The sequence below is a fragment of the Amphiprion ocellaris genome, chromosome 10 (genome assembly GCF_022539595.1).
Source record: "Amphiprion ocellaris isolate individual 3 ecotype Okinawa chromosome 10, ASM2253959v1, whole genome shotgun sequence".
Taxonomy (NCBI): Eukaryota; Metazoa; Chordata; class Actinopteri; family Pomacentridae; genus Amphiprion; species Amphiprion ocellaris.
Window position 1 is genome coordinate 34,076,982 of NC_072775.1, and position 27,466 is coordinate 34,104,447.

The 27,466-nt window shown below is 38.2% G+C and overlaps 1 protein-coding gene and 1 long non-coding RNA gene across 2 annotated transcripts; one reads left to right on the forward strand and one right to left on the reverse strand.

Annotated features, from left to right (window-relative positions):
- The first annotated feature begins 1,934 nt into the window (after positions 1 to 1,934).
- LOC111568597 (CYFIP-related Rac1 interactor B-like) lies at positions 1,935 to 26,949 on the forward strand. Its single transcript, XM_023270302.3, has 11 exons — positions 1,935 to 2,093; positions 12,711 to 12,784; positions 12,863 to 12,984; positions 14,203 to 14,308; positions 17,651 to 17,787; positions 17,900 to 17,977; positions 19,490 to 19,606; positions 21,012 to 21,091; positions 21,201 to 21,327; positions 22,775 to 22,845; positions 23,296 to 26,949. Exons 2-11 carry the CDS (start codon positions 12,712 to 12,714, stop codon positions 23,363 to 23,365), a joined length of 981 nt encoding a protein of 326 aa, XP_023126070.2. The 5' UTR covers positions 1,935 to 2,093; position 12,711; the 3' UTR covers positions 23,366 to 26,949.
- LOC129349852 (uncharacterized) lies at positions 11,487 to 17,728 on the reverse strand. The gene is made up of 2 exons (XR_008603009.1): positions 17,598 to 17,728; positions 11,487 to 13,208 (listed from the first exon to the last, which is right to left on the reverse strand). It is a non-coding gene; the product is annotated as an uncharacterized LOC129349852 (long non-coding RNA).
- Positions 26,950 to 27,466: the final 517 nt, after the last annotated feature.

A 27,466-nucleotide genomic window follows, 5' to 3' on the forward strand; every position in this document is an offset into this window, starting at 1 on the left:
GATTCAACTCCGTAAAGCTCAGAATGAAAATTATATTATAAAGTTTAATCTAACGACTTTTAGGTTAAAATTATGTTCAGAAAACAAGACAGTAAAGTTAAAATTTAAACTTTTCAGGTCAGAACTGTGAGATACTCTCTGCAGTAACTGACTCAACTCAAGATTTTAGACACGTTTTGTGACCTAAAAAAAATCCTATTATAACTTTTTATTGAAAACGTTTATTTATATGACTTTATTGATGACTTTAAAATCCAAACTATGAGAAAGTGACACGATTTGAAGATATCAAGATAGTGAGATACGAACTTAAGTTGGTAAAAAAAAAAAAAACAACACAAGATTTATTGAAATAAAGTGAAATATGTGATTTTTAAGAGTTAAATTCTAACATTTTTTTCACCTTGGTGACTTACCAAGAAAAAAAGTAGAACTTTTAAAGGCAGGATCAAGATACTGACTGAAAATCGTGACTAAACTGAATATTAGTAGATAAAAAGGGAAATTTGAGACTTTTTAGTTCAAGATTAAGAGACATGAAGCTCAAACCATAACTTTAAATTCAACTTAATGAGGCACAAAGAAAAAAATATGCCATTAGTTAAATTTAAGATGAAAAATATGTTAAAAATAGAACTAATTTTAAGTCCTAACTGCAAGATGTAGAGTCAATATTTTGATGTAACTGAGTTTTTCCTCATAATTTGGACTTATTCGCTGATAAATGTGAATTAAAACGTAAAATGTGAAATATTAAATTTAATATTTCAACTTTTTGAATAAGGATTGTGAGCTACTGACTGAAACTGGTGACTAAAGTCAAAATTAGTGAATATAAAGTGACGATTATTACATTTTAAGTCATTGTTATGAGACATGGAGCTACGTTTACACACTTTTAATGTAATTTAATTAGTAAAACTACAACTTTTTAAATCCAAAATATGAAATAACAAAGTTAATACTTAGAATCTAATGCAAGATTAGTAGATATAAATTGACATTAGTGACATTATAGGTCAAGATTAGGTGAAATGAAGGTCAATTCATAACTTTAAATTCAACTTAATGAGGTACAAAGTAAAAATTATGTCATTAGGTTGAAAAATATGTATATAATTAATATATAATTTAACTGTTAAAGTCCAGATGGGGCTGCACAGTGGTGTAGTGGTTAGCACTTTCGCCTTGCAGCTAGAAGATCCCTGGTTCACGTCCCGGCTTTCCCGGGATCTTTCTGCATGGAGTTTGCATGTTCTCCCTGTGCATGCGTGGGTTTTCTCCGGGTACTCCGGCTTCCTCCCACAGTCCAAAAATATGCTGAGGTTAATTGATCATTCTAAATTGCCCGTAGGTGTGAATGTGAGAGTGATTGTTTGTCTCTGTATGTAGCCCTGTGACAGACTGGTGACCTGTCTAGGGTGTCCCCTGCCTTCACCTGAGTCAGCTGGGATAGACTCCAGCCCCCCCCATGACCCTAGTGAGGATTAAGAGGTGTATAGATGATGGATGGATGGAAGTCCAGATGATGAGATATTTACTTAATATTTTTATTTGCACTTGTAGAAATGTAATATAATTGAGTTTTCCTCCATATTTTAGACTTTTTTTCTCATGAATGTGATTTTAAAGGTAAAAATATGAAATATTAAGTGTAATATTTTAACTTTAATTCACGATAAGTAGATGAAAAGTGAAATGTGAGACTTTTAAAGTCATTATTATGGGACATGAAGCTCAAATCATAACGTTGCACTTGTAGAAATGTAATATGACAGAGTTTTCCCTCATAATTTGGACGTTTTCTCTCATAAAAGTGATGTAAAAGTTCAAATGTGACCCAGTTTCCTCCTCCTCTCCGCTCCGGTTGCCTCCGTCGGCCGACCCCTCCGGTTGCCGGCCTGTGATTGGCTCAGAGCTCAGTTCCTCCTGAGGAAATCACTCCTTTTATAGTTAACGGAGCGCGCAGCGGCTGTTTTCCGGGTTCACGGTGGCGCAGCATGTAGAGGAGGCGGCCCGCCGGGAGACACCTGGACGCACCGGAGCCGGACGCAGCGCATCGATCCGCACTTATCGATCAGCTATCGGTGAAGGTGAGGAGGGGGAGGGAGCGGGGAGGACCGGGGGAGGGAGCGGGGCTGTTTTCGGGGCCCGGCGGCTCTTTGCTCGGGGTGGATCGGACATGTCAGGTCCTGCCGCTGCGCAGGAGAGAAGCTGCGCCTCCGGGCTCGGTTTTACTTTCCGCAGCAGGAGGATCGTTCACGAACCTCCCGGAGGTTTCCACCGACGGTTCAGCTGCAGCCGAGCACCGACGGTTTACCGGAGAACCCGCCGTGCTTCGGTGCGTCTCGATCAAACCGCAGATACACCCCGATGGATCAGTGTCAACACGCAGCCAAACTCTGACAGTTTCACCAAACACACCTAAAAATGTCAAATCTGATGATTGCTGAGGCAAAACCAGAATGAACTGAACCTAAACTGGACTCATAGAGCTGAGAACAGCTTTTATAACTTCACTCTGACTCCACATTTTTACTTTATTTCACATTAAGTGGATTATTTCTCTCAGTTCCTTAAATACATTCACTAGACTGCAGTTTGTCAGACTTTACTAATCCTGATCCATCAAAATGGCACTTTTCCTTTATAGTTTTAGGATTTTATATGCATTAAACTGAATTCTCATAAAATCAAACCCACTGTTGTTTAGTCGTGTCTGCAATTCACTCATTTTTACATTTTAAAAGAGGAAAGCATTTCAATGTAGCTACTGGCAGCTGTAGTTAATGTTGATAACAGGCGTCAAAACTATATAAATAGAGAATATTATTGGAAAGAAGTCTCAGTATTTTCCTGTACTTTTGCAGGAAAATCTGATACAGGAAGTAAAAAGTACACTGTAAATCGTCATAACAACATACAGTCAAACTAACTTGTCTTTTGTAGATTGCTTAATATAAATATGAGAGATCTGCTAATTATTTAATCCGAAACTGTCATCTTTTTGTGTTTTCAGACCGTTGAACCTTAAAAACACAAGTTCATGTAACTTGAGGCATTTTAGTCCTTTTTAGTTAAAGAGACGACATTTTGTAATTCACTTTTCTGTTAATGTTCCTCAAAGATTCAACCAACCAGCGACAGAAAAAGATGCAGTGCGATGTTCGTCGTTTACATGAAATTAGACGACACACAAAGTGATGATTAACACATTATAATTAAGTAATAATCAAACTAACAGCAGCTCATCAAAAGGTCCAATTCATTTACGATTTCTTAAAATGCTGAAATGTTCTGTTCATCATGATCCGTCCCATCTCCATGTTGGGGATAATTTAAAATTAAAACTCTTAAGTTTGATGCTGCAGGTGTTAAATAGACTCAGAGGAAATATTCCTAAACAACCAGAGGCGACAAACTAAACTGTGATTCTCACCAGTCTGAGGTGAAGAAAAGGACAAAGAGTGACTTCCTGCTAGATCCTGATCCATCCTGTCTCCATGTTAGTGATAATATACAATTATAAGTAAATAATTAGTTGCTGCATAAATGTCTGATGCTGCAGGTGTCTAATAAACTCAGAGGAAATCTTCCTGAACAACAGGAAGCGACAAACTAAAAGTGTAACTTCCTGTTAACAACGAGGCACAAATCTGAACTGTCCCGTCTCCATCCATCCATCCATCCATCCATCCATCCATCCATCCATCCATCCATCCATTATCTATACACCACTTAATCCTCACTAGGGTCATGGGGGAGGCTGGAGTCTATCCCAGCTGACTCAGGTGAAGGCAGGGGACACCTGGACAGGTAACAGTCTGTCGCAGGGCTACATATAGAGACAAACAGTCCCATCTCCATGTCAGGGATAATTCATAATCATAAGTAATCAGTTAAGCTACTGCTGTTTTCGCTCTTTGGAGAAACTCGTATGGATTCTGCTGTTGTCTGCTGGTGCAGGTGTTTAATAAACTCAGAGGAAACAGTCCTGAACAACCGGGTGACAAACTAAACTGTGATTCTTACCAGTCTGAGGTGAAGAAAAGTTCACAGTGTGTTGTTAGATCATGATCCATCCTGTTTCCATGTCATGGATAATTTACAATTGGAAGTAATTAATCAAATTACTGCTGTTTTCTCTCTTTGGAGACGCTATTGTGGATCCTGCTGCTGTCTGAGGCTGCAGGTATTTAATAAATGCAGAGGAAAGACTCTGCAAGGTTATTTGATGAATACAGGTTTCTGCATTAATCACAAGTTGTGTTCCTTGTGCTTGACTATCCGTTAATGTACACATTTGGTCCTACCAGTTGCAGTGAACCACATTTGCCATCAATCTGCTGTTAATGCTCGGCTCTTCCATCATTTAGTGCAAAATGATGTTGCTTTGGACCAGACAGGTTTTCTCTCACAGCCCCATAGACACCGTCACTCAAGAGATAAGTGTAAAAATTGCCACTCTGGGGATAAAAACATTAACTAAATGATGTGTTGTGCCAGTGAGGTGTGAAAATTAAGCGTTTGTGAGCAAACATGCTAGAATTCAGTGGTTTGATGAGGATGTGAGTTAAGAAATGTGCCTCTAAACATGACAGTTCCAAAGAGAAAGCATTGCTACATCAAGCCATCTACTTTTTATTAAAGAAATTACTATTATTAGTGCTTAGAGTGGCTGAAAGTGAAATTTACCTTCAGAACTTTATGGAAAAGTGCAGATTGAGACATGAAGGCAACAAGCTGAGTTCCTCTCAGATGAATGGAAATAAGTGGAGGTCTGAAGGAGGCTTTGGACTTAAAATAATAACCTGAATGACCAAACGGCTAAGAATTCACTCATATCGTTTAACAACGTTAATCAGAGACAGAAGCAGCAGATCAGCAGACTTCTCAGGATGAATTATTAGAGTTAAAACTCCTCAGTCTCCTGTTTGTAGTTTGAGAAACTGCCTTTAATATACATTAAATTATATTTTAATTACTGAATTCAGTCCCAGCACTCATAGAAACTCCCTAGAAAATGTAAAACAAGACTAGCTGACTCTACTTAACGTTTTAAGTTGATTGAAGTCATTTTCTCATGTTTATTTAATTTACCTGAGCTTGTTTAACACTTTTACATCTCATAAGACGAGTCTGGAGGAATGAATCAACTGAAGTGAAGCTAACTGAGGAACTTGCGTCTCTCAGCTGAATTAACTAGGAGTGATTTTCAGTGTCGAGCTGCCAGTTTTCTAATAAAACAGAGTGAAAGAGCAGAATCTAAAAATAAGGATCAAAGTGAAAGAAGTGGTTTCAGAGCTGCGTTTATTGTTTGATGTGTAAAACTGTGAGCAGGATTTTAGTGCTGCAGCTCAGTGTTTGTTCACTGCACCATCACTCCATGTTCACTAAATAAATCTGCAGCACAAAGACAATTTCCATACAAACTGAACAATAATGATGGTTATAATCCTAATTTAAGGAGCATGCTTCAAAATACAAGTGAGAAAGTGCAGACAAGTCATAAAGTCATTAGATTTATAAAAAGACAGGTGACGAAAGTTATCTGTTGAAAAAGACGAAAACGTTTTTTAGATATATTAAACACAGCTTTAAAGAAATGAAAACTCAAGTCTCCGATTAAAGAAGTCATGAAAATCTGAAATTTGTCCTCAGAGTTACCAGAGTAAAGAAGCTGAAACATACAGAGACACGACGATATAAAGTCCTGAAGTCAAGATAATGGAGGCCGTACATTCTACAGATATTTATTATTTACATTTCTACAGCCTCCACAAACGTTTTCTCTCTGTTGTACCTGAGCTGTAGAAAGATGTTTCACCATGATGAATGCATCTTCCAACAACTTCTGTCTCTTTTTTGTTGCTTTCTGTGGCGTTTTTCTCTCTTTGGGACAATTTTATCTCCCTTCTGTCATTTTCATGTCTTCTTCTTGTCATTTAGCGTCTCATTTTTCTTGTTCTGTGTCATTTTGTCTCCACATACTGTAGATATTGAATTATTTCCATGTTTCCAGCCTCTCCAGACTTTTCCTCTCTACTCTGTTCATCATCTGTGGAAAGATGTTTCACCATGCTGAATGTATCTCCAATAACCTGCTCCTCTGTTCACTGTTTCTGATCCATGCTACATTTATTTTATTGATCCAGTAGCTTTGAGTTTCCTCTCAGTTGAAGTAAAGTAACACAAAATTGCCCAAAATGACTCAAAACTTCTTCAAAATACGTCAAAAACTATGCAAAATTACTTGAAACTAACTTAAAATGACTCAAAATGACTATTTTTCAGCCATAGATAATTTTTTGCATTTTGAACAATTTTTAGTCCACTTCTGAGTCTCTGCTCTGTTCTTCTGTAGAAAGATGTTTCTCCATGCTGAATGTATCTCCAACCACTGGATCGTGTGTTCACTGTTTCTGAGCCATTTATTGTGCATTATTGTGTTATTTTTGTTATTGTCTCTCTAATCATTTTGTGTCTCAGTTTTGTCGTTTTGTGTCTAGTTCGTATTGCTTTCCGGTGTCTGGTTTGTGACATTCTGTCTCACATTTTTGTTTTTCCCATCAAGTTTTTGCTGTTTCATGTATCTTTGTGACAATTTTCTGTGTTATTTGTGTCATTTTGCGTCTCTTTCTAGTTCTTTTGTCTCCGTACTGTAGATATTGAATTATTTCCATGTTTCCTCTCCAGACTTTTCCTCTCTACTCTGCTCATCATCAGTAGAAAGATGTTTCACCATGCTGAATGTATCTCCAACAACCTGCTCCTCTGCTCACTGTTTCTGAGCCATGCTGCATTTATTTGATTGATCCAGTTGGTTTTAATTGCCTCTCTGCTCTGTGGAAACACTGCCTGCAGTTCAACCTAAAACTGTTGAGTCATGTTGTTTTTACAGGATCTCGTGCAAATGACCTGCTTTTGAAGGTTTTTTAAATGATGCGTATAGAATAAAGTGGTTTTAGTGAAATATCACCATTTTCAGTTTGGATTTCTTTTTTCATCTCAGATGAACAGTGACTGTTTGAAAGCAGAAAAATCGATGCATTATTTCTGTTTGACCAGTTTGTCATTGATAAATGGATCAATTTTTTTAAAAGATTTAATGGGTTAAATGTTAAGATAGAGGATAGTTCTGAAATATTTCCAAGATGGTAAAAACATTATTTTGGGTTGCTGCTGAAAACTCAGATCACTGTCAGATTCTTTGTCCTGATTAGATCCAAAAGTTCATCATTTATTTCACCAGGTGCTGGGACTGAAGAAGTAAAACCTCTCTTTTATCAGCTGAAGATAAAATTTTTGTCTTTTTCAGCACACCAAGGTCTGAGGATCTACCAGGCAGGAACAGTTGAGTGTCATCAGCGTAAAAACGAAAAGTGACAAGTTCATGATCCACTAGAAAAACGTTCACATGTCTGGAGCTTAAAATAGTGACATCAGAACCAGACAGACATCCAGGGTTCTTCATTTGTGAAGCAAAATAATCAGTAACTGACTAATAAAACTGCATTTATTATTATTATTTAAGATTTATGACATCTGGGTGACAGTCGACGTAAACAAAGAGCTTTGGTTAAATATTGATCAGTTAAAACACCTTAATCGACCAGATTACATCACATCCTGTAGTCTTAAATGATTAGAATAAACTGTCAAATAAAATGAAAGTTGAATACTTCTAATTAATTCAGGTAAATCTGCTTTATTAACGTGACTGTCAGGTGACCAGGGATGCAACAGAGATGATGCAACTAAAAATAAAAATCCAGTTTGTCAAGTACAATAAAATAAGATTAAAAGGAGCAGAAATGGTTTTATATGTGCAATAGAATGGAATTAATGTTTTTGTGTGAATGAGACTGTTGTCATAACCAGAAGTGGTAGATAAGTACCTTTACTCGAGTACATTTTCAGGTACTTGGCTTGTTTATTTTCATTTTCTCCCTCTTAGTAATGTTCCACTACATTTCAGAGGGGAACAAGTAAATGACTGTGAAAAGAGAAACTAAATGAACGTCTCCATCTGAAGCAGCTTCAACACAGTTGATTAGTCAATCAGACCATCAAACGACTGTTTTTTCTAATTAATAATTTATCATTTAATATGTTCTGGCACCAAACAGTCGCTGGTTTAACTAATCGAACGTGAGAATTGTTTTAGATTTTTGCTGATACTGGAAGAAATATCAGAGAAATTGGAAGTTTTTTTCTAATTTTTAAACTAACAGAACCATCTGCAGATAAATCTTTAATCAAAGTTGCTGTTTCAAACCATCTGGACGTAACAGTTCCACATCTTTGTGCAAACCACATGTTCCTTAAAACAACTTTACATTTCAGTAGGGTTAGTTATTAATAGAGGAAGATAAGATCCTTTTAAACAACTGCTGAGCTGACAGTAAAACATCTAAAATTAGAATAGTTCATTTCTCCCGTTTAGTATCTCCAGCTGTCTGGACTTTATTAAATAAAAAAGAAGAAATGCGGAGCTTTCACAAACTTTCTCTCATGTATGTCTTAAAAATGTGTGAATATTTTCAGCTAAAAACAGACTTTGAAGGATGAAGTCTAAATAAAATCACTTTACATGTAAAAAGACTCAGTTGTAGTTTAATTACATTTTTCAGCTGCATTTCTGTGTAAAAAACAGCAAAACAACGTCTTTACAACCTTTGCATGTAGACATCTTTTGCTCGTATTTGGTTCTCTGTCTCTGGGGATGAGTTGTGTCTCTTTGTGGTTTTTGTTTTTGTGTCTTTATAGTTGTTTGTATCTGTTGCCATGAATGTGTTTTAAGTGGTTTTGTTCCTCTTTTCAGTAATTTTGTAATTTTAAGTTTTAATCTCTTTCTGGTCATTTTTCATCCCTTTTCCCATTGGTTGCCATCTGTTTGTAGTTCTTTTGAATCATTTTGCAGTAATTTCGCATCCTGGAAGCGTTTTGTGTTCCTAAGAGGTGATCTTCATGTCTGTTTGTATTTAATTAACAATTTTTTATGTTCATTTTGTGTCTTTTTGAGTCAGTTTTATGCTCTTTCTGGTCATTTTGTGACTCTTTGCTCTCGATTTTGCATTTACTTGTGTTTATTTTGCATCTATTTTTTAAAACTTTCTGGCATTTTTGCGGTTGTTTTGTGTCTCTTTGCAGCCTCGTCGCATCTAGTTGTCCTGTTGTGTGTCTAAAAGGTGATTTTTGTATGAACCAAGTGGTTTCACAGTGAAGGATGAGCTTTTTCCCTATCAGAGTAACATCAGTTTTGGCTTCTTGGCAGCTTCTTGCTTTAACAAGGAAACCGTGCAGATATAGGGAGGCAGTCTGGACCTTAAAGCCCACAGACACTTTGAAAGACATGATATCGGTTTAAAAAAATGGTCAAAATGATACCATTTATCAGTCAGAAACCTTAAAAACAGAAACAAATGATCAAATGTACAACTTTGTATTGGCCATCTGTGATTCCCTTTGGGAAAATTAACAAAAATAGCAATAAAATCATGATATTTAATCAAAATCGCTTAAAAAAAAAAAAAAAAAATCTAAAAAATTTCCCCAAGATAAACCATTTGCTGTTAAAGTCAGCATCGCTGTTGTTACAGAATTTTGCCCGTAGATTTCTATTCAGAATTCTGTAACACTGGAAACCCAAAGCATTGCTGGTGGATTTCAAAGCCGTGTTTTCTTAAAACAATCACCAAAATTACACCTTTTATTATCCCAACTGTAAAAACAGAAGGAATTGTGGGATTTCCAACTGTGTGACAGTGAATGCATCATATGTGACGTGTTGTTCCATCAGGAAAAATAAGCAAAACTAGGCTTAAAGCTGGGAAATTTCATCAAAATCTCTTTATTTTACAGAACTCATATTTAAAAAAAAAAAAAAAAAAAACACCAAAAATAAACAGTTTGCTTTAACCTGTAAAAAACTAATAATTCTGCGCTTCTAGTCCCAGTTGAGACGCCTTGAATGATTCAGCTGTGAACAAAAGTCATGTGAGAGAAATCCAGGAAGTTTTCAGATGAACTGCAGGCAGTGTTTTTACAAAACACCATGTTTTTCACCATATTGAGTAATTTCAAAAATGGTATACATTTTGATTCTAGTTTTTTTTCTAAATTAAATAACCCAAAAATAATCAACTTTTTTTTTAGACATTTCTGAGTTCTGTCTCCTTCTTCATGGTTTTTCTGTGTCCATAGAGGTGCAGGACTTTAGATTGCAGTGAAAAATGAACCTACAGTGAAGAAAAATGTATCAGGAGCATAAAACACAGAGGACCTGTTTGGAGTTTAGAGGGTTAAAGACAAGAAGCTGGTGAAAATCTGCTAAAATGAGAGTTTAGAAAGCCTTGGAGTTGTGTAGACCTGTTTTAAATGTCTGATCCTGACCTTCTGTTATTGTGAGAACATCTCTGAGAGCTTCATGATGTTTGTTTCACAGTTTTTGCTGCTTCGTGTTTGACGCTGTGGTGTCGCAGTTTCACTTCAGATCTGTTTTCTGCACGGCTTCTTACCTGACCTGAGCTCAGTCTGCGTTACTTCCTCTGTTTTAAATTTAGGCCAAACTTTCAGAGACTTCATCACTTCCCCTTTTCGCTGTTTTTATCACGAAGGCGCTGCTTCCAGTTCAGCTTGCATCCGTCAGTCTGTAGCAACATCGCGTTATTTTAAGCTTTAGCTCGTTTGCAGCACAAAGTCACCGTCCTGATGTACGACAAACTCCACTTTCCTCTCATGTACACGACACTGGGTCCAAAATATGTGTAAAAGTACAGCAATTCCAGTATTTTACTACATTGTTTACAGTGTGATTACTGTGAAATGTGCTCCCACATTCTTATATAAAATGTGAATTTACAGTAAAATACTTGCAGCTGTGCTCACAAGTAGATAAACAGCAATCCCAGGTGGCGCTATAATGGATTAAAGGACTTTACAGTAGAATATGAGGTTTGCTGTTTTATGCTGTAGCTACATTTTCCAATAATAAACCCTTTCTACAGCCTTTCCACTGTCTTCAACATTAACTGCAGCTGTAGTGGCCTGCTGGGAATTCCATCTCCATCTTTTAAAAATGCAAACACTGCTGTGAACTGCAGATATACGCCATAAATAACAATCCCAGAAAACAGGAACATTATTCAGGGAACATTAGAGGAACCTCTAGGGAACGTTGCCTACATCACACTCAGAAACTGTAAAAACAGAATTGTGTGGTGTGCAGCTCCATCTGAAAAGTCCAAGCTTCAAATTCAGATATTTCTTCAAAATCACTTTATTCTCCGTGTCTCCTTTAAAAATCCACCAAAAATAAACAGTTTGCTTTAAACAGACTCTGTAAAAAAACTAATAATTCTGCACTTCTTGTCCAGGCGGAGATGCTTTGAATGATTCAGCAAAAATTCAGGTAGTTTTCAGACGAACTGCAGGCAGTGTTTATACAAAACACCACATTTTTCATCATACTGAGCAATTTCTAAAAAATGATACACATGCTGATTCTATTTTTTCAACTTTTTCCTTAAAAAAACGAAACTTTCTGCGCTTCTTGGTACTACAAATAAATTACTTCCATCTCAACTCACATGACAAAAATCAGAGTTTTTGGCTGAACTGCAGAACTATAAGTACCGTAATTTCCGGACTATAAGCCGTTACCCTGCTGCTTATACAACAATGCGGCTAATGTATAGATTTTTACTGCCGAGCTTCATGCCATCAATACATTTAGACTCGTCACATCAGAATGAAATTACTGAACAGGTCACAGTGAACCAATGAAACTGAATTAAATCAAACGCACTCACACTAAATTCTTCAGATCAGTCATTTTGGCTTCAAGCCCACACCCTCATCATGGAAAACACACAAAGAAATGCACATGATGCAGCTTTCAAGTTAAAGGTAATCGATCTGCCCTTGGAAGAAGGAAATAGAGCTGCTGCAGTAATCTTGGCATCAATGAATCCATGGTGAGATGTTGGAGTCTTCAGCGTGAAGAACTGACTCAGTGTGTGTTACTGCCGTGTTACTGCCGTGTTATAGCCATGTTATAGCCGTGTTACAGCGGTGTTACTGCTGTGTTACTGTCGTGTTACTGGCGTGTTACTGCCGTGTTACTGCCATGTTACTGCCGTGTTTCTGCCGTGTTACTGCCATGTTACTGCCGTGTTTCTTCCGTGTTTCTTCCGTGTTTCTTCCGTGTTTCTTCCGTGTTAATGCCGTGTTTCTGCCGTGTTACAGGCACTGTTTGGGAAACAAGCATTTATTTAATTAAAAGTTTAAAAAAATACTTTGTGTAAATATCTCATGTTACAACGTGGACACCTGTGGCTTATAATATGTACAAATTTTTTTCTTTTTAAATTTAGTGGGTGTGGCTTATATTCAGGTGTGCTCAATAGTCCGGAAATTACGGTAGTAAAATACCTTAACTATATACAGTTACCATTTCTTTTCCAGTACTCATAATGCCTGTTGGCACTTGAAAAAGGAAATTTTGTCAAGTAATTCATCAAAGACATTAAACTTTTTTACAAATTGCGGCACTTGAAGCGTTTCTTCATGGTTGTTCTGTTTCCATAGAGGTTCAGGACTTTATATTGCAGTGAAAAACGAGCCGGCAGAGAGAAAAATGTGACCGGATCAAGCAAAAACCATCCAGAAACTGTCCAACGCTAACATTGTCTGAACTGTGCCGGCAGCATGGGGAACCTGATCAAGGTGTTGACCAGAGACATCGACAACAACGGAGGAAACTTCTTCCTGGACTTTGAGAGTAAGACGCACCAACGGACAGAATCTGTGTATTTAATGACACCTGCTGGTTCTAACCTTTGTTCTTGTGTTTGTTCAGACGCTCAGCCCTCCCAGTCGGAGACGGAGGTGTGGGAGAAGGTGAACCAGGTGCTGATGGAGGCTCGGGTCATCCTGGACGATCTGCAGGCCTACAGAGGAGCTGGAGAGGAGATCCGACAGGTAACAGGATGGACTATACATAGAGATGGATTCATTCATCTCACTCCATCTTATGATTACAAGATAACATACAACAGACCGATGGTACTACAGCTGGCAGCAGTTCAGGCATCTTCTTTTCTTCATGAAACTGATCAGCAGGATTGTTAGATCTCAGGTTTCCAGATGTGAGAAGTTGGTCGGCATTTGAGATCTTTTTATATTATGAAGGAGGTGCAGATACTCTATCAGGTGAAAGAGACACACATTACAACGTCAACATTAGATTCCAGTTTGGCAGTTAAGGGCAAAAATACATTACACTTAATTTACAGCACTGAGCGACTGATTCTCCACATTTTATTCATGGAAAACCAGGTCAGACAGTTTAAATAAACCATAAATGCTGACTGAAACCCACTTTCTAATGTGTGTAGCCTTCATTCTATTCTCTCCTCCCCCATTCAGACCACATTAGACCAGGTCCAGATCAGAAATCACTGTATTTATATATAAAAGTGAAATCTTGCTGGGTCCAACCTATACATTCTTCTGGAGTTTTAGAGTTCACTTTCACCAGGAGCTGCTATAAAAACCTGAAATGATGAGCTGCATAGAACGTTGAAGAAGAAAAACTGAGTGTCGTTGTTTGAAACCAAAGAGTGTATCTAAAAAAATGAAGGTAGGAAAGGAAGGTGAAGCCTAAAACCTGCATTCTTTCCAGCTGCCAGTGGGGGGAGAGAAAATGAGTTTACTTCTTACATGATTTGTTCCCTCATTAGATATTTTTCCTTCAAATTAATGGACTCAATCTGTAGGTTCAGGTCTTCTTCAATATAGCATGGTGTTTGTTTTGTAAACTATGGTTCCCTTGGGAAGAAAATGGATAATAAAGTTAGGGTACGTGTTATCACAGTGTACTCAAGTTAGATCCAACATTTCATTATTTATAGTTTAATAAAATGAAGAATCCCAAAACTTGATACTGGTAAAGCTGATAAACAACATCATGGCTTCTACATCCAGTCTATGAGTATAATCTGTAAATTTGAAATTATGGGGTGAAGTTAATCGGACGATTTTGGCTAAAAAAAATTCATCACATCTAATGTTATTTTTAATTTCATTTGGTTTCTGCTGTTCTCTTTCCATCGTCTTCAGGCTTTCGCTGTGAAACGGCTTCATCCTCTGATCAGTTCAGTGAGTCGAACAGTTTTTTCTCTGTTTTTGTGTTTTCAGGCGATCCAGAGTCCTGGTGTGGAGGGCGTTCAGGAGAAGGCCTGGTCGGCTGTGGTTCCTCTGGTCGCAAAACTCAAAACCTTCTACGAGTTCTCCCAGAAGCTTGGTAGGACATCCATCTGTCTGTCCGTCCGTCCGTCCATCCTTCCGTCCATCCATCTGAAAGAACAAATATGCATTGATTAGCCACTGTTAAATCCACCGGCCTAATATTCTCCAAGTCGCCTTCCTGCCCTCTGACCAGTGTAGTCTGGATTCTATGACCCTGTGAAGGTGTTCTAACACCACAATGTTACCAGCAGATGCTTTAAGTCCTGGAAATTGCGGGTTGCGGCCTCCATGGATCCTATTTGTTTTTCCATTTCACGGACGCTACATCGTGTTGAGATCTGGGGAATTTCGAGGTCGAGTCAGTACCTTGAACACTTTGTCAAGTTCCTCAAACCATTCCTGAACAGTGTTTGCAGTGTGGCTGGGAGCATTATCCTGCTGAAAGATGCCACCAGGGAATGCTGCTGCCATGAAGGCTGGATTTGGTTTAGGAAGGTGTTCTTTAACATGGCAGCAGACCACCTCCTGTCAGATGGATGTTATCTTCGCTAATCATTGTCGTACATATGAGCCAGTAGAGGCCTCCTCTACATTCTAGTACAGGGTTTGTCAACCTGCGGCTCTTTCATCCCTCTGTTGCAGCTTCCTGTAGCTTTGGAAAATAAATAATGACTATTTAATTCAAATTTATTTTATTTTAGTTTGTTAGTTTTTAAAATGTAACTCTAAATTTGAAGATTATGGTGATCTTAAAACATCAAAATAAAATGTTTTAATTTTTGATCGGTCAAAATATGCATCACAACCGCCAATGTGCGATCCCAGCCAGTGTGTGAGTGTTCATTTGGAGTCCTGTTGATCTTTGGATCCACATACGTATGTGAGCAGATCTTCTCCAACATGAACTACATTAAACACAGACATCGCTCACAATCCTGTGTGAAGATAAATGTGTCTCTTACAGCCCTGCAGACGCTGTGGGTTGAGGTTCAGGAGCAAAAATCACATTAACCAAGTAAGATAAATATTAGTGGTGGGATGCGATTAAAAAAAATAATCTAATTAATTAGAGGATTTGTAAATAAATAATCACAATTAATGGCATTTTTGTCAAATAGCAATATTTGACATAATCAGGAAAATTTCTCAATTCAAAGAATTTTTGGTTGATGACTGAATGGATATATAGACATGTGAACTTAAACAACAATGTTAGTTTCATTTATATTTATCTGCATTTTTCATCTGCTACATTCACAGATTACTGCAAACTCAAAGTGCAATTATAGCGATTTTATTCAACATTTTAAAACTTTTTGTAAACTCAGACACTTTCAGTGTACTGAAAAGTTGTCCATTATGGGATGTTACACTGTTTGCCAGCAGCTAACGTTACATCATAAATGCAACACACTAGTTTTTTTTATGCATAGCATAAAGGTAAAAAACGATACATGCAGCGTTATCTCCATTTTAAATGTCAAAAAGTGTTTTCTTTTCTGTGGGAAATGGGTCCAAATGGCTGTTTGACTGTTAAAGGTTGCAGACCCCTGTTCTAGTAGGATCACTGGGCTGTTGTCACCTCATTTGGTGATAGTAGAATTCAATTCAATTCAATTCAATTTTATTTATATACCACCACTTACAGGTCAAATTGCCTCAAGACGCTTTACAGAACCCATAAGCCTGAACCCCCAGAGCAGCCCTAAGGAGACAACGGCAAGAAAAACAGCCTTTTAAAAGAGAAGAAACCTCGGTACTATCAGGTCTTTAACATATGATGGAGATTGGTTGTTAAGAGCTTTATATGTCAGAAGAAGGATTTTGAATTCTATTCTAGATTTTACAGGAAGCCAATGAAGAGAAACCAGTATAGGAGAAATATGATCTCTCTCTTGCTAACTCCTGTCAGTACTCTGGCTGCAGCATTTTGGATCAGCTGTAGATGTTTCAGAGACATCTTTTGGGACAACCTGCTGGACTGTGATTATGCGTCTACAAAGAGGAACAAATGTCCATATTGGGAGGTTGGAGGGGCTGATGGAGGGCAAGTCAGATGAACTTCAGGACACTTAGTCTCATTTGGTTTTTGCTTTCACTCACTCTTTTTACTCTGTGCTCATTTCCATCAAAGTTTTGGCTCCAAAACGACTGAGACGGTTCAGACGAGGATCTAGTTTTGGGTTTAAATGCAACCAGTTGTTTACCACATGTTACGAAACTCCACAAGAGATTTTACACACAGCAACATCATTGGGGTTGTTTTTTTTTTTAGGGGTGGAGGAGGTCCCTACTGGCCCGTATGTGTGGAAATAATATAAGGTGATAACATCCACATGACAGCAGGACCAACGGTTTCCAGCAGAATGTTGTTCAGAGAATCTTCCCATCCTGCTGCCACTTATTCCAAATAAACAACACATCTGGCCGTCCACAGGGTTCATCAGACCAAGACACCTTCTTCTGTTCATTAACGGTCCAGTTGTGAAGCTCATGTGTTTATTGTAGGAGCTTTGTTCTGGATGTTTAAGAACTTCAGCAGTTTGTGCTTCAGTAGCTCTTCAAGTCATCCAACCTTGAATCCCCACAACTGTTGCTGAGTCTTGGGTGTCCATGGCTCTGTCTCTGGTTCACCGGTTGTTCTTGTGTTTCTCCTTCTGGTGGTTTCTAATTACTGCATACCAGAAACACCCCACTACAGCTGCTGTTTTAGGGTGTTCCTGGTCCGCTCGTCTACCATCACAGTTTGTAAAAGTCTCTTAGATCTTCTCGCTGCACATTTTTCTGGCTTCAACTTCAAGAACTGACTTGTTCATCTGCTACCTAATATGTTCCACCCACAGATTGGAGCCATTGTCAGAGATAATTAATGTCTTCACCTGCCAGTGGCTTTAAAGGTTGGGTTGATGGGTGTACAGTATAGCTAGTTTAATCCAGTGGCTCCAAAACATCAGGGCACTCTAAAGACTCTCCTTTCCACAAATGTATTTTTACTTTTTTAACTTTTCAAAGCGTTTAAATATATCAGAGATGTTTAGGGAGGAAATAGCTGTCATGATACTCACTTAAACACCTTCATGCTGATGACTTGTTGGATGCAAAGTCTTTGGAAACACTAGTTTAACCTTCACCAATGTATTTTATAAGGGTTTGTTTTCATATACAATTGTGATCTGAAATAATTGGGGTGCACCTCTGGCAACCACAAGCCAACAAACTCTCTGACACCATAAAATGTACAGATTTAGTCAAATTCAAAACCTTGTTAGTCGTGTGTGGAGTTAAAAGTGGTCACCTGAATGTATCCAGAGTTTAAAATGACAGTAAGTCGAAGTGTTTCTTACCTTTCCGTCTGATACTTGATGTATTTTAAAGAAGCGTCCCTGTGTCCCACCAGAGTCCAGCCTGCAGTGTCTCCTGGACGTCCTCACCAGCTCCAGCTCGACTCCGACTCAACACCTGGAGCAGAAACAGGCTCTGGCTCGTCAGTTCGCCCACATCCTTCATTTCACGCTGCGCTTCGATGAACTCAAGGTCCGACTGAGCTGCTCCTCATCTCGTCTTCATCTCCAATAGTCCTCACCTGCTTCCCAGCTGCTCACCAGCGTCCTCTTCATCTTCTGTCTCTGCCTGTTCGTTGTTTCAGATGACAAACCCGGCAATCCAGAACGACTTCAGCTACTACCGCCGGACCATCAGCCGCATGCGAATCAACAACCTGTCTGTAAGTCACCAACACAGTCGCTGAATTCATGCTGCACACACCAGAGATGTAGAAACAGGTTAGACCGGTAAATGTGGTCAGAATAAAGATGAAAACCGACCCAACGGAAAGGTTTAGGGCATTTTTACAGATGCAGTGAACTATGTGTGAACTATGCAGAAGGATTAAGGTCAATGTAAACAATATATTCTGACTTTTTTCATCTAGAATTGTGAGAATAAACATGAGAATGTAAAAAGTGAAAATTGTGAGAAAAACTAATTCTGAATTCCATCACCTGTCAACTTGTGTGTTTCCTCTTATCAACAATCAAATACAACAACTTCAGAAAAACTGTATTGAAAGTTGTGAGGCCCTGAAGTAGAAACAAAACAATAAAATCCATCTGTAATCACTGACATACAAGTTAGAAAATCTGTGATTACTCAACTAAGCTGAGTCCACCTTTGATTTCTAATCATCCCAACTGCTTTAACGTGGTTCTGAAATGAGCTGTGAACAGCAGAACTTCCTCAGTTTTGGACCTGTGGACTGTGTCTATGTCTGCATCATGGCTCCGCATGGAAAAGAACTTAACCGAGGAAATAAAAAATCAGACTGTGAGACTTCACAAGGATGGAAAACGATGCAGGAAGATCAGTGAGTAATTAAAATTCAGTCACAGTGTCAGCAGTAATCAGGAGGTATAGAAGCAGCTATAGTACCACTAATCAGGGCTGGAGTGGTCGTCCTCCTAGAATGAGTAAATAGTGAACTACTTTCAAAATGTAGCTGTAAAAAACAGACAGCAGCATCTTCAGACTTGTCACAGGAGTTATCAATGTAAATCAGAGTTTCTGTGAAGCTCAGACACGTCAGAACCTCAGCTTCTTTGGACGGACGACAAGAAAAAACCTGGTTTGCTCATTGGCATAAAACTGCAAGATGAAACTTTGCTAAAGAAACTTAATGAATGTTGGGAAAACATTGTTTGGTCAGATGAAGATAAATGAGTTTGGCTCAGATGGAGTCCAGCATGTTTGAACCTGACCAGGATCACCACAGTGGATGCATGGTCCTGACAGTGAAGCATGGAGGTGGAAGTATGACGATATGGGACTGTGTTAGGGTAAAAGCTGTTGGGGAGAAGACATTTATAGATGAATATCTGTGGATGAACCAAAATACTGTCTGATTCAGTGACTCCCAGCCTGTAGAAGACTGAAGACGAGGAATATTCCAGCATGAGAACCATCCACAGAACAAAATCACACAAGAGTTTTAAAAACACAAACCACAACCCCACTAACACAGAGCAGCTAAAAAATAGTTTTTCTGAAATATGGTATCCTCCACCACAGTCTGTCACTAAATGTAAAGGTGGACATACAAAATACTAATAATACAAAATATTTAATAAAAATAAAAAAAAAAAACGTCAGAAATGAAGGGTAGACTGACTTCTGAGTTCCTACTGGCCTGTATGTTTAATGTAGTAAATTTAAGGTGGTAATTTTTTATTTGTTTTTTCAGGCCAACGCAGGAAATGAGGTCAACAATGAGCTGGCCAATCGGATGTCTCTGTTTTACGCCAGTGCCACGCCGATGCTGAAGACGTTAAGCGACGCCACGTCAAAGTTCGTCTCAGATGTGAGTCACTCCACCGTCTCACAGTTACATGTTTGGATTCATGATTTTTAAGGTGGTCAGTGTGCCGGAAAGTTTTCAGATCATTCAAAAAAAACAACAAAAAAGAAGTCCTGCTCTGGCACTGGAACTTTAAAGTTAAAGGACATAGTGCAGAAAGCGCTGTATTAGATTATTATTACTCACGGCTTTATCTGGTTAAGACTATATTTTTGAATAATCAATAGATTGGTTTGTTAAAAATTCTGAAAAATATAGTGAGAAATATTATCACAGTTATCCAAAGTTACATCTTCATGTTGCTTTGTTTTTCCAACAAATAATCCAGATGTCAAAATTACAACAACAAAAAATGGGTAAAACTAACAGTCAACAACATTATTCACTGATAAATTCATCATTCTATTCATGTGTTTAATTTACAGATATCTTAGAAAATAACGGCTATTGAACTATTAAGCTGTGGAATAACAGCAGTAGAGCAGAAAGTGCAGTTTTTCCCGCTGAAATGCAGTTTTGGTGTAGAAGTAGAAAGAAAATACTCGAGTAAAGTACTACAGCTTTGTGCTACAGTACCTGTTCTACGGACTTTTGGGTTGGACTAATGGACAAAAAAAAGCCATAAATAAACTTATGTGTTAATTTTACAACACTTTAACTGGATATTTATACAAATGAGGTCACATTCAATGGAAAAATACCTAATTTGCACCTGGAAATGTAACATTTCATAATGTTTGTGATGCAAGAAGATAATGGTCTTGGTGAAAGTAATCAACTGGAGACATTTCATGGTGAGAACTGTTGGTTAGAATAGTGTTCTCCAATATAAAATATATGTAATCTTACTAAAGATATCTGTAAAAGCTGAGTTTTCACTAAACTCTCCAGTCCTGCAGCTCTTACATCCAACACACTCTCCAGTTTTATTCCTTCAGTCTGAATCTGAATCATCTTTACTCTAATATGTCAACAAAATGAAAGTGAATCTGGAGGCTGGATTTGTTTTAATGTACAGATTGATGTTCTGAAAGTTTCTGCAAATTAGGACATATTTAACCAGATAATGCCTCATTACATTTTAAAAAATTAATAGTTTTTTGTATAGTTGGCAAACAAACAGGAAACAGCTGTTTTTCTCATTTAAATTTCATGCACAGGTTATTTAAAACTTTGTATTTTGGGTGTAATGAATATTTTTGCAGAATAATAGACTGTTTTTTCTTGAAGCACCAGCAGAGGGCAGCGTCACTACATTTTACAGTAAACTGCAGGTTCCAGCATTTAACAGATTTATGCTCAGTGGATGTCAGAATGTCTGTGGTTTGTGTGTTTTTCTGATATCAGTAACAGTTTGACGTGTCTTATTTGTTTTGTTTTTGATTGAAACTTTATTGTCGTCGTCCAGAATCCAGACTTGCCGATTGAGAACACGACGGACTGCCTGAGCACGATGGCCAGCGTGTGTAAAGTGATGCTGGAGACGCCGTGAGTCCCGTCGTGTTCCTGAACGCATCGTCATCATCCTCACATCCAGCCCCCGACCCCAACCTGCATCACGACTGTCTGTTTTTGTGTGTTTTTTGTGTTTGTGCAGTGAGTATCGCAGTCGGTTTGCCAGCGAGGAGACGGTGTTGTTCTGCCTCCGTGTGATGGTCGGCGTCATCATCCTGTACGACCACGTTCATCCGGCCGGAGCCTTCGTCAAGACGTCCAACATAGACGTACGCTGCTAACGAGACATGAGAAGCATCCTGATGTTCAGTTTGATGAGTGGCCTTGATGTGGTTACAGGAAGTAGATTTGACCTCCTGAACTCCAACAAGTTTCTGGGATAAAGAAGGAGAGAGAACTCAGAAATGTCTGTACACAGTTAGAATGACATAAACTCAACAACAATTTCTTTGCTTATTTAATTTAAAAGAGCTGGAAAAACCTGGATCCAACATGTTCAACATTTTTCAAAGTGCCCCCATGTCTCTACATAATAGAGATAATTTACTATTTACATCTCAACAACTTGCTCCTCTGTTCACTGTTTCTGAGCCGTGCTGCATTTATTTATTCATCCAGTAGCATTTATTTTCTCTTTGAAACCTCTGCATTTTGGACTGTTGGTCTCAGCCGAGTGAGCTGTGGCTTAATTGAACTAAGGAGCTTGGAATGTTTAGATTTTTTTTAATAGGATCTGGTGCTATTTTTGCCAAATTATTCATTATTTCAAACAGACTTGGGCTTACTGTCTAACTTGTGAAAGTACATTTATTAGCAACATTTTGTTGCTCAACCTCCATCAGTCAAATGGTTTGGTACCAAAAGAGACATGGTCTTAAACAGGAAGTTGCTTCACTACTGTATTAAAGCAGGAAATATTAAAAAACATCCCACTAAAACACAACTTTTAGTAACATACAGAAAATATTAATCACATTTTCTTATATGATTCTTTAAGATGTACCAATTGTCAGAATCCAAAACTTTGCTAATTAATGTGATTTTGCCAGTTAGACAGATTTTATTGCAGAAGTCTGAATTTTTTATATCCACTCGTCTCTCTTCTACGCAGCGGATTCATGAAATAGATGTTCGAAGAGTTCCTTTGTCTTAAATTATTCAATTAGATATACATGATAGATAGACTCTGATGAAATATCTCAATTTCAAGCTTAGATTAGGATTAGTTTCTTTTTCCCCACAGAACTGCATGTCTCATGGCTGTTCTGGCTGATAAATGGTGTCATTTTGCTGATTTATTCATGTATTTTTAAAATAACGAGCCTTTCAAACCCAGCAGTAGGTTCTGGGATTCAGAGTTAACTTTCAGTTTCTCTAGCTAATGTTAGCCTCAAGTGCTAATGTTTTTAGCACTGCTTGGCACCAGCATCCCTGTTCCTGCTGGTAGCTAATAATCAGAACCTCCCAGATCTGACTTTCTATCTATCAAACATGTCTGATGTTCTTGGTGCAGCTCTGATGAGTCTGGATCCATAAACTCCTCACATCAGCAGATAGTCTGGGTTCAGAGCAACATTGTGGACCAGATTTCTCAAATCGACAGGAGGTTTTAATGGTTTTAACTCGACCTGAAGCTTCTGCAGTGTGAGTTTGGCATCATGGGTTTAATCACTGACCAGAGAGGAGGTTAATCTTTGATGTTCTTGGTATTTTCAGATGAAAGGCTGCATCAGGGTGCTGAAGGAGCAGCCGCCCAGCAGTGTGGAGGGTTTACTCAACGCTCTCAGGTCCGTAAACCGGTTCACAAATGTTCATGCATGAATTATTAAACATTTCTAGAAATTCCAAATGAGATTCAAACATTTGCAATGGGACTTTTTTCAATATTGATGATTTTGAGTGAGATACGCAACGGTATGTACAGCTGAAACGCACTTTGAGGAAAAACACTGCATTTTGTAGGTATTTGTTGTTATTTACACTTGTTTTGGTTTTTCAACTTTACAGTAAGTTCTGCCATTTTGACAGATTTTCACTTTTCTTTTATTCATTTATATATTTATTTAACAAAGATTTATCTTGTTTTTTTGTTTTTTTACATTGCGTGATCCGCTTAGTTTCAGTGTCTGAAGTTCTCTCAGTGATATTTTGTTGTGGAGATTCACTGCAGGAGCATCAAACAAGCGTCACAGAAGGAAACAAGCTTTTGAAAATAACCTTCCTTTTCTCTCCTGCAGGTACACGACCAAACATCTGAACGATGAGACTACCTCCAAGCAGATCAAAAACATGCTGCAGCCAAATTAACTCACTGGAGCTGAAACTGGAACGATGGACGCAGCGAGACGCAAGTGTTTTGGTCCAAATTTCAACAGAACTACTGAACAAACCTTTTAGCTAATATTTCTTTGTGATTGTTTTTGTTTTTTCACTCTCATTTTTAAAAACAAAAAAAAAACTGTTTTTGTTGTTTAAAAAGAAAAATACAAGAAAAAAGAGAAAGAAGCCAAGAAGAGATGGAGTAAAAGAATCAGCTCAAGTTGCCTTCACGTCACGTCAGCTTTACAAGTCTGGTTTATAGTCTGGTAACGGTAGTGCAGCTAACTTTTACCTCAGGAAATTTAATTTGCTTGTAGTTACAAATTTTCAGAAAACACTGCTAGCATTCTGCTAGCGCCCCCTAATGGCTCATTACAGTCACAATCTGATGAGTCTGTTTCTGGTTATAAAATAGCGACGTCCATGAAAATTGACAACAGAAACATTGCTGTGAAAACTGGAACAAGTTGCTGCAATGCGACTTAAACTGATGAACTTCGTTGGATGTTTTTGAACCTCAGCAGCGGCTTAGTGTGACTCAGTAGATTTGGACTGCAGGTATATTTTCATGCACCAACAAAAATTCTAACATTTTTAGGTATCAATGGTTCATGTAGAGTAGAAGTTTTGACAGGGACACAAAGTTAACTGCACGTTTTTCAAGGAATTTACTTCCTACACTAGATGAAGACAAGTTCAGGATTTTCAAAAAAATTCTGAAAACTTAAACTGCAACTGCGAAAAAACCATAAAGGATATTAATGCACAGATTTACACAGATAACATTTCAAGCCTTGTGACCCGTTTAAACTTCAAATGAAGTTTCCACTGTAAAATCTACCGGAGCTGCAAGGTTCTAAAGTAATTTTGGGAGTTGTCAGGCCGACTTCCCATTCATTTCAATGGAGATTTTTAACAGTTTTTTTAACACAGAATTTTGTAAAAACCGTACGACAAATCACTAACAAAAAACACAGCAAACCTTTTATGTTTTAATTTATGTTTTGTATGGGTTTTCTTAAAGCTGCTGGATGAGTTAGGTGCCAGAAACTGTGTTGGAAGAATTTATAATACGAATAAGGCCGAGCCTTAAAACTTCAACAAATGAATAACGTAGTCGTACATTCATTATAAATTGCAGAAGGTGGCGCTGTCTCCAAACAAAGGGTTTTAGACTTAGACCTGAAAGTGGAGCCTCTGGTGCTGCAGACACGTATTAAAATTAGCTTCATTACAAGAAACAACAACTTCTGCATGTCCCTGTAGTCTGCTTTTCCCATCTGCTCATTCATCTCTGGTGTAACTTTCATAAAGAGAAAACCATCAACAGCCTTCCAGGATTAATCTGTTATTTTTTGTGGCTGGAAGAAGAAACTACCTGTGGACGTCTTCACAGCTTTGACCTGGTCCAATCTGATGGAGACTGTTGGATTTAACTCATTTAATGTTTAATGGGAGTCATCAGTGTTGTGCTTTCTACTGAGGGTCTACGTCAAGTCAGTTTCATCATTTCCCCAAAACCACGAGAGTCTATTTGACTCCTCCACACATGTAAACAGGCTGAAACCGTGTCGGTACGAAAGACGTAGATGTGTCCTACGTATGCTGTAGACTCCCACGATTTATCAACGTAGTCGGCAGCATGTCAGCAATAGAACATAATAGAGGCCTAAGTAACAACATGCCAAAGAAGTCATCGCTGAAGCCGCCTCTTGTTCAACCTGACACCCAAAAAGTCCAGTTTAAATTCTGCCACTAGCAGTTTGTGTATCGCAGCGCAACAACCGACATGCTGGAACAATTAAAAACAGCAGTTAACTCATCTGTGTTTTAGTCCTCAATGCTTCTTGTGTTGGAATCAGGAGAAAATAACCAGGTTACGTTGATTTAACACCAAATACCAGCTTTTATGTTGATGTAGAATTCATTTAGGCTGACAAGGCTGCAGGTAGAATCACTCAGTGGTCTGTGGAAAGATTTTTATGTTTCTCTGAGACCAATCGATTGGTTGAAGAGTTGGTACGATTTCCTTTGTTTCGCTCCCCTGCTCACTGGAAATGGCAGGTTTGATGAGGATTTTCACTGAGCCTCACACTTTTCCACTCCCTGTTCCACCAAAACAACTCCTCCATCACTGTTTTACATCTGGGATAAAAACACCACCTAGGTCGATTGTGGTTGGTTTAAAGTGTTTCCTCTCCTACAGAAAAACGAGAATAGATGAATCCACTGTGGTCCTTGTAGAGACAAACAAGTCATTTAGTCTTTAGGACAAAACAACAACCCGAACCAAAAACTGTTTACAAAAAGACTGTTAAGTACCACGAACAGGACGATTATCAGTATTTAAACAATGTTGGATCAACATGTGGGACCAAGACAACATCTGAGGTTGATTGATTAAGAGGAAACATCTCGACCTGCAGCGGTTCTACATGTTGGCTGTTTGCGTTCTCAGCTGATCTGTACTTCTGACGTGACGTGAACGCAGCTTTGACAGTTTTCAGGCAGCACAGATCTGTTAGTGTCCGTCTATTTAAAGTGCTCTGGTAATTCAACAGTCTTCTTCATTTTAACCCGTTTTCCATCACCTGAAGCCCAGGAGTTCTTCCACTGGTTCGATTTAAATTCCTCGGCTGCAGTTTCTACCTCAGAGAAAAGCCTCTGTGGCCAAAGTTGCACTTTTCAGTTGACCGCTGGAGTCACGATTTCACAGGATAAACACGTTTATCAGGAATTCTACAGTAAAATGATGGTTTATGAGACTGTCTTAACACATCAGAGGTAATAATTTTAAGGTTCATCATTGTCAGATCTATTTCAAAGGCTCTGGAAACGTGGTTTCTCAAAACACGACTCCAGTATACAACCAAAAATCTGTCAGATTATGTCTCAACATTTCCATCCATCGCATCGGTGCTCCTGATATTCAGCAGGTTTGTCTGTAAAATCACTGTTTCAATGAGAATGCCTTTTTTCACAGTTTTCAAACTCCTTTTTGGTCATACATCTGTCTGAGCTGCAGTAACTGAGGGGAGACTAGAGGCTTTTCTGAGCACCGACTCGTAGCTTCTACTGATGCTAATGAGACGTTCAGGGCACATCTGTAAACTGCAGCTTCAGAAAAACAACCAAAGGAAAAGCGTTAAACAGTTCAGTAGCCAGATATCTGGGTCAAACTGAAACAGCCGTTGACTATCATTCAGTAAAGCAAAGACATTTCAGACTGTGTCCTCACTGAGAATCTTTTTTTAAAGTCCGCTGAATTCAAGTTAAAGGTGAACTGAGCTGCCTGGAAGGTAGGAAATCCATCTGAAACCATCTGTTGGGAGTGAGGCGATGAAAGAAGCACTGTGACGAGGACGATACGGTATAGACACGAGGAAAACCTCAGACTGATGCAGACTTTACTTTTTTAAACGTTCGAACACGATGTGATTAGTGGGACTGTTGACTGGAAGCTTTTCATTTTGCTCTGTATGTTAACGCTGCAGCGGCAGGGATTGTATGGCATTAACTGTTTTAAATGATGTCTTTGTCGGCCAAATAAAGTTTTTACATTTTTAAGAAAAGTCTGTCCCTCGTGACTTTAATTCAGTTTTATTTACTCAGAGACAGTTCACAGCATATGTCATCTTATGGCACTTTACATATTTTAAAGAGAGAAACATGAAAAACAGTTCTGATGTCTTTGGTTGGACAGCAGAGTTATGATTAACCTGCCAAAGTGTGAGAAACAAACCATCAATAGTATTTATTTATTCATCATTAGGCAGCGAATACATAAATACACAATTTGATCAAATGCAACTCTTAGTTGTAAATACTTGAACATAAAGTAATAGTAGTAGTTGTCTTGAATATCTTGACCTTTTAAATCTATAATTATTTTTAATTAGTTTATTTGACAGGGACCATGAACAGAAGAACATTAAAGACAGAATAAAGATGCTCTGTACCAGATTTTAGAAGTACAAGAATTTCAGGAGGAAATTTTTAGGGTGCCACTGCAACTAATTCGTCCTATAATTATACGAGGCATAATTTATAGGAGTACATTTTATTTTGAAAAGCCAGCATGTTTCACAA

Coding starts and splice junctions, on each gene's coding strand:
- LOC111568597 (XM_023270302.3), top strand. CDS start 12,712: ATGGGGAACCTGATCAAGGTGTTGACCAGAGACATCGACAACAACGGA. Junction 12,785..12,862: donor CTTCTTCCTGGACTTTGAGA/GTAAGACGCACC, acceptor GTGTTTGTTCAG/ACGCTCAGCCCTCCCAGTCG. Junction 17,788..17,899: donor TGCGCTTCGATGAACTCAAG/GTCCGACTGAGC, acceptor TCGTTGTTTCAG/ATGACAAACCCGGCAATCCA.